Source organism: Apostichopus japonicus, chromosome 20 (assembly GCF_037975245.1).
Source record: "Apostichopus japonicus isolate 1M-3 chromosome 20, ASM3797524v1, whole genome shotgun sequence".
Classification (NCBI taxonomy): Eukaryota; Metazoa; Echinodermata; class Holothuroidea; order Aspidochirotida; family Stichopodidae; genus Apostichopus; species Apostichopus japonicus.
Genome location: NC_092580.1, coordinates 30,614,692 through 30,622,878, shown reverse-complemented (window position 1 = coordinate 30,622,878; position 8,187 = coordinate 30,614,692). Strand labels below are relative to the sequence as shown.

At 39.1% G+C, this 8,187-nt stretch overlaps 1 protein-coding gene across 1 annotated transcript; it reads right to left on the bottom strand.

Moving 5' to 3' along the window:
- Positions 1-35: 35 nt before the first annotated feature.
- On the bottom strand, positions 36-1,637 carry LOC139961375 (uncharacterized). Its single transcript, XM_071960520.1, has one exon. It carries the CDS (start codon positions 1,635-1,637, stop codon positions 36-38), a length of 1,602 nt encoding a protein of 533 aa, XP_071816621.1.
- Positions 1,638-8,187: the final 6,550 nt, after the last annotated feature.

Genomic DNA, 8,187 nt, shown 5'->3' with positions numbered 1-8,187 from the left:
GATTTACAACGCCGCCTACCCAGGGAGCAAAAGTTCTAACGTAACTTAAGATTTTTAACTCCTTTGGCCAGATCTCCTTGAAGTTTAGCTTCGCTAAGCATTTCCTCAAGTTGGACTACACGATCCTGCCATCCTGGTTCCCCCCTTGCCTTTTCGGCCTTTATTAGATACTTCAAGTAACCTGCGGTAGAAGTTGGATTTGCTTTCAAGGCAATCCCATCTAATCTTTTAAAGATGTCACGCGCTGCGGTTACATGGTTTCTTATTGCAGCACGGGTATTCTCTGCATCCTGACTAATTTTTCTAACAAGATCTTGGTGGGACATACTTTTCTTATACGCTTTGTCATACCTGGCTTTCACATCAGCGGCAGTTTGTTTTTGGGTAACAATTGATTTGACGTACATGGAAGTTTCCAGGTCGTGGTCGCTTCTTGAACATTGTCGGGGGCACACACTACATCCACTGAACAAGTAGAACGCAGGGCAGAACGTCTTGAAATATTGGTTACAAGGGTAATGGCAGTTGACTTTGCAGTTACGACAAGTCATTGCATACTCACCGCTGGAAATGGTCTTTTTTGTAGTAATTTCCTTAGAAACTAAGTACGTGTAACCGCTATGTTTATTCACTTCTTCCTGTGAAGCCTGTAACATTTCCCCCTCAATTTTTAGGCAATCTAAAGTTACCAACTTGGATCGAATGAGCTCTGGAATTGCTTTGATGCGAGCATTTAACGCATCACGTTCCTTCAACACCTCAAACGACAACCTAGTGCTCTTGCAGGACGTTTTATCTAACTCTAAGAAGAATTTTTTAAACTCTCTTGCTCCGGATTTCCAGAACATTTCATTGTACATTTCTCTTTCGTCATCACTACTTTCTTCCTCCCTCGCACTCACATATTCTTTCTGTGCGTACAAAGGAGAATTATTGAATTTAAAGTAGGCCTTGTAAGGGATAGCTGCTTTCTTCATTCCTGCCAGTACAAGAGGTTTATTTTGGTCAGCGAATGTCGTGAATAGAAAGATGTTGTCTTTGACATCTTTACCAAATAAGGATAGCATACAGTCAAAGACAAACCTTTGTGATGCTGTTAATCGTGGCTTGTCACTTTGCGCAACAAATATCACTGCATCAATTTCATCAATACCTGCATCATTTTGCCCACTGAAGAAGAATTTCATTTGATCTGTAATTTCCTTATCTTTAGAAATACCAGCAGTATCTCCAAATCCTGGGGTATCAATAATTGTTATTGAGTAAGGGATCCTAAACCTATCATGATGGTGAAGCATGTAGGCTGATATCCATTCTGTTTGGCTCTGGGTGTGACTGCGTTTTTTCTTTTCAAGTTCATCTGGATCTAATTTATATCGATAATCATCTTCCCACTTAACACCTAATATGTAATTAAGTAGAGAATTTATCATGAGTGTCTTTCCGGAGCCAGTTTCTCCGATCAGCATGATAACCTTCGATCCATACTCACTGATATCGAAATGCCCGTCGAGACGTACTACCAACTTTCTTATTTTTGTCTCCTCAACTCTTTTAGTTTGAATTACTTTTAAAGTACATATAGCTGGATTACCTGTCTTGGTCTTAGATATAGCAAATCTGCTTGGTGCCGTCATCGTAATAGTCTATATTGAACAATAGTAAGGGTATAACATAAATGTATTTTAGGTAAAAGACTTCTTCTCTCTAGGATGATCTCAGAGGTTTAACATCCACTGTACCGTCTATGAATAGATCATGAAAGGTATAGTTCAATTCGAAACCTACGGATAGAAAAATGACAGATACACGGTAGTCCTAAAATATGCAATAACATGAACGAATATATTCGATTTATATAGGAAGATGTCAATGTGTCATATATATTTGGATCAAATTAAATGTTGATATATTTGGACCTTAAAAGAAGTTAACAGGACAGGGCTGGAATACCGTTTGAGAAACTTTCAGTCCACGGGAAAATCAAAACTTCATTTTGCTTCGAGAGAGCTCATGCATTGCCTTCTGCTCCCGATGATCAGGCTGGATGGATAAAACATGATATCTGAATCATTACCTTAAACATTCCTTATATCCTTTAGATCACCCTCTAGCGCCTCAACATGACCGAGCCTTTTAGGTGCCTCGGACCAAGTGGCGCACTGTTTCCGAGCCGTTGTGCCGCTCTGCCCAATGAATGGTGTACAAGAACTTCGTTCAACCATGGAGCTATAAACAGATAGCTTCATGGTTCAGCATTTTACTAATACTTGCAAGTAGGTTAGATGGCAAAATTACACATTGGTCAGAAGCTCTCCGTCAATCAGTTTTATGATATTTATATTTGAAAATCGACCCTCAGCATTTTCTGAGAACAACAATGGCTTGTCGACAAAATTTTATATTCTAGTCTAAAGATTATGGAAACGTTACTCACGTGTTCAGCGGGTTGTCAGTAGTCGTAGTAGTATGAAACAGTGTGAATGTGGTTGGATTATCCGACGGTTCAGGGAACTCCCACATCCAATTCAGGCAATTTGGTTGAAAGCTATAATAAAATTTGCCCAAACATTTGAACTCATATCTTTCACGGAATTTTCTTGCTACGTTAATGGCTAACTTTGTTTAAAAGTAGATTGAATTTTCCAGATAAAACGTGAAAGCTTCCAAGTCAAGCTACCAGAAGTGTAATTTAAAGGTAAAATGTCTCATTTTCGATACGAAATATACATAGTCTTAGTAGGTCAATATTTCGAGATAAAACGTGGAAATTGTGACACAAAATGTAACACCTTTCCTGATAGTATGTCGACACGCTATGAAATTGCGAGTACATACTTTGAAATAAAATTTTGACATAAAACGTTAACATATCAATAAGTAAACAGCATCTGTGTTACGGCTTTCAGCTCATTTTCATAAACGCATCATCATTGTAAATGTACTCAGACAAATGGCCTCAAACCATGGCCGTTATCTACAGCGCTGATGGACCATCACGCTGATAAGGATGTTACCTTTTCGCGACAACTATATGTTCATGAGCCTCCACATGATATTCCTTAAAACCGCAAGATTATCACGAAAAGCGTCGCTCAGGTCGTACGCAGAAAGAATTGACGCACCTGTGTGGTGGTGTTTTTATTGTCAATATAGTTAATTTCGTTTATTAAACGTATATTTGAAATGCATTATGTAGATGAATAGGGCTAGTGGGCAACAACTTGCACTGCAATTTTAATGAGCTCAAGCGTAGAATTGTTGTATGTATTTGATAAACTTACATTTGCAGGGTTATAGTACTGTATTAAGGGCTAAGGCTTTGTAGAGCAACTTGCAAAAATGAACCTGTAGCACAGTCAAAAAATGAAAAAAATCACAGCACATTTGTTTGTTAGCAGTAATGTGAGAAAATCACAGACGTAAATACAGACGTAACTATGTAAGCATTACCTGAAAATGTAAATAAGTTAAAGACATGCTAATTTAGCAGATCATATTCCAACAAATGTAATCATTTTTATCACAAATATGGAAATTACGTCATAAATGTGAAACATAAATTTCCTAAAAAATGAGACTTTTTACCTATTTAGGATGAAACGTTAAGTTGACATTGAAATGTTAACATCAATATAGTAGCAATTTTCAACAAAAGGATTAATTGTTTAGCTAACATGTTCACAATGTGTCATAAAATGACAGACACCTTTAATCCAATAAGTGAGGAATTCAACATTTTGCTGCAAAACGGTAGAATGATTATGTATCAAAAATGTCATCAATTTAACAATTTGCAGCAAAATGATAGATTGATCATTTAAAGTCTCAATACGTGTTGACTGATGAATTTCGGAAAACAAACTTCAGAAGCAGATTCAATGGTTCTTATTCTAAATGCACTCTGACCAGGTGGGTTTAATAGAGAAAAGCTGTCGCAATCAAAAGAAAGAAATATATTTTCTGTTGCCCTTATGGCGCGAACGATTTACCATAACATCACTGCGACCGAATATCAGCATGTTCTATATACACAAATGTAACCCAGTGGCGTAGCTACGGGGGGGGGGGCGTGGGGCGACACCCCCCATGAAAGCTTGTCGCCCCCAGTCGCCCCCACTGGGATTTTGGGTGTCGAAAAAAATACATGTGCGAACAATATATCATTGGTCTGAATGGTCTCAAATCTCCATGATGACCACTCATGAACGACCCTTCGACCGCGAACCGGCAGTAGGCTATAGTTGCCGAAAAACCTGACGTGACATATCGCATAGGCTGAGAAGTCTACAGTAGTCGCACTGTACTGAAAACGCATGTTAACGACCGTCGAATAATATAATTCCTGCTCTACAAGACTATAACACACATAATGTTTACTGTGAGCAATACTATATACCTTTATAGAAAGGTGGTTTCCAGGTACTTGAATGCCAAACAAGGTGTTAAAAGGTAAAAAATGCTGACATCATACATGTTTCTCACATCATTGCTCGCGTCATTGCCTCGATACCCTGTTACATTTTCAATCGGGTTTTTACTTCTGGGACGTACCCTGATGATCTTAAACCGCTAAAAAAACAAATTTTCAAAAAAGGAGACAACACTATCGCTGAGAACTACCGGCCAACAGTGTCGGAGCGTCCAAACAGTCAGGGGAGCGGATGCCCCCCCCCCCCACCTGACGGACTCAAATGGACTGCTGGCGCCCTTTTCAGCTTTTAGCATGTTTTACTTAATCGCGATTATTGACTTTATTATTGCACTCTCATCTACCTATCGACATTTGTCACATTTTGTTGGTGTAGTTTACTGACAAAATGCTCTAACGTACGGTGGTATTTAATTTATCGGCACTTAATTCTGTTGTACGAAACTCTTTCCAAAAACTGTACGGGGTTTTCGATCTATTTTTTTCGAAAACATGAGCACTCACAAAGATACCACAGGGATTGTGATGAAGCGCATGTACTTTCAACACCCATATAAACTTCCGACTTGTCACAATTGGCGATGACACATATTTATTCTCCGTTTATCTGCAAATTAGCAAGGCCCGGCAACTTCCGGCAAGGGTCATTTCCGGGGATCGTAGAGAATATCTTTACTCAACCTGTGGTGGCGCTCCGCTTAGATAGTGTCGAGAGCGCCCCTACAGACCATTCTCGCCCCCTGACCAATACCTCTAGTTCCGCCACTGCCGGCCAATCAGTCTATCACCCTGATAATATTTCAGACGCAATCTTTGATGTCAGTTTGACATATAGTTCGGTCATTTCAGTATGTTACTTGGCTGAAAGCCCAGTCAATCTTTCTTTATTTTCCACGCGCAATTTGCAGATTTGTCGAAAAATGTCAATGCCGATGTCAAACTCACAAAAGATATGTCATGATATTTCAAAGTAACTTACCAGATTGTTTTTTTTTTCTATTTCACTAAACTATTTGATGACCATATCAAAACATGGGATCTCATGAAAAAGGATGTTGAGAAAACTTTAGAGCAGCTCAGAAGGCCTGGGAAGTGTCATTTCCAACGATCTAGGAGGCCTTTTAAAAAAAAAAAATCGGTACGCTGCCCGCCAACCCATTGTGGCGCTCCGCTTAGATAGTAACAAGAAAATGGTCAACCCCCCAGGAAATGTTCAAGCCCCCCCAGCGCCCCCACTGAAAAAATCTTGGCTACGCCACTGATGTAACCTATATATACTCGTATCGTATTTCACGGAGGAAACGTCTGAAAACACCTATTTATTACTACCGCAAGCTACATCGGTAATACCGAAAGAAAGATACTATTCAGGAGAATTGACCCTACATAGGCTAACCACGAAAGTGAAAGAAAGCCTAGCTTAACGGTCGTAAACAAAACAGAGAGATTTGATTGGCGCATGATCTGTCAGCGGTTGGGCGCGGCTTGCAAATTTTGATTGAAGTTGTAGGCTTGTTCCAAAGGGTAATATTCGTCGTTATGCAAAAACGCATGGACAAATTAGACAAGTTGTTTGCTGAGTGCAGGTAATAATGACTAAGGTAGAGTATTCGTCAATGAAAACGAGAGTGGACCTTAGGTGGACATTCGTCAAAAATGCAGTCAGAAATAACTTAACAACTAGAGCGTGTTAGAACTTACGATGCGGCCCAATTGATTCTTCACATTCGAAATAGGTAACTACGTCATATGTCAAACATTAGTTTCCTAAGCATGTAACAAAGAGCCTTTTTACCTATTTACTATGTATCGCTATACATCCTTCTGTCAATATATTAGCAATTTTCAATAAAAGAAATAAATGTTCAGCTAACATGTTAACAATTTGCCACAAAGGCCAAACACCTTGAATCCAATAAGTGAGAAATTCAACATTTTGCTGCAAAATGGTGAAATGATTAGCCATCGAATGTCATCAATTTATAACAATTTGTAAGAAACTGATAGATTGATCACTTAATATATTTCACCAATTCAACATTTTACAAGGAAATGGTGAAATACCCACAGAAATTCATCATCTCAACAATTTGTAGCATGGTGTTAAATTGATCATTTAAAAGTCTCGTCAATTCATTATTTTTGCAACAAAAAAATTCATTACGGCTCAATTTCAGAAAAGAGATCTTAACATTTTGACGATAACTTTACGTTTCCATAGTATACAACCATATCTTGTTTTATAACACATTTTACAAATGGATATGAGTTTTTCTTGCTTCAAACATGTAAATTGAAACTAGTTCCGGGTATTAAATTTCCTTCTTAGTTCGTTATAACAGGCGAAGAAAATGAGTATTATTCAAAATGGGGGGGGGGGGGTGGGGGGAGGTCACAAAATGATATTAAAAGTATCATTATTTATTATAAACGCAATAAATTGCGAATATGTAAGAAATAAAAGTAATAAAGATAGAAAACGTTTAATTAAATGAAATAATCATAAGAGCAACTTACAGATTTAGCTGGTCTTGTTCAAATTGTGTACACAACTAAGTGGACGAGGCAACTTGGGATCCTTTATATACTGCCCTTTTTTCGACTCACAAACCCAGTTGGGTATAAAAAGTTGAGACGTCAGACTTGGACTGCTCGCTTAATACTTCAAGTAAGCCAATGAAAAATGATTTAGCCTATATGGAAGGTTAGGTCGCAGCAATCTGAGGTAGGTGATTGGCCCGCAAAATATCATACGATTTTTATCTCCGGGCTCATATCTCGTGATCACTTAAGTAGTATATGTGTTTTGATGTTTTGTTAACATGTAGCCTAAGGCCACATACTGGCGGCTATCTTGTTAGCTTTGTCAACAAGTGGATAATTTATTCTCGTATGGTATGCAGGCGCGTATCCAGGACTTTGTAAGCCGGGGGGGGGGGGGGCGAATTACTATCTAAGCGAAGCGCCACCATCGGTTGGCGCGCAGCGTACCCCAAATATTCTGGTTTGATCCCCCCCCCCCCCAGATCACTGGAAATGGCACTTCTCGGGCTTGAAAATGACCAACCACATGTACACTTTTGTCTGAGAACCAAGTATTTCCCAATTTTTTTCATCCATAACCTTTTTGGTTTCGATGATAATCGTAACCTATGCCTTCATGCAGGCGGAGAGTGTGTGCGTGTGTGCGTGTGTGTGTGTGTGTGCGTGTGTGTATATGGGTGACGCCTCGCTTGTAAACACGTTATCTCAAGTAGGCCGAGGCTTGGACCAATCAAATATTTTGCTTATATGAGTACCACATTGAGTAGATGAACCCTATTGTTTTGTTGCCTGTGAAGGTCACCAAAGGTCAGTTAGAGGCCAAAAAACCAAAATATTAAAACAAGCAATAATTCCCATTGACAGGGTCCGACATGGTTGATATATTGGGAGTAGTTGTGAATGGGGTAAGGGATCGTTTCCAAACATAACAGTCATGTGATCCAAGGTCAAAAAAGGTCAATCAGGGGTCAAAAACTAGTACTTTTGCAATAACTTGAGAACATATTGTCCGTCAAGGTTGGGAGTTACACCATTGTAATCCAGTAGTGGATCCGCATCAAGGTGACCTTTGACCTCGGGTTGACCTCCGGTGACCTTTATTAGTTTTTTGGTTATTTGAATTTTCGTGGCCATAATCGGATCTCAAAGGTACTTTCCGATCAAAATTGTCCATGGGTTTACCCCTGTGCGACCTTCGTGTGCGAAGATAT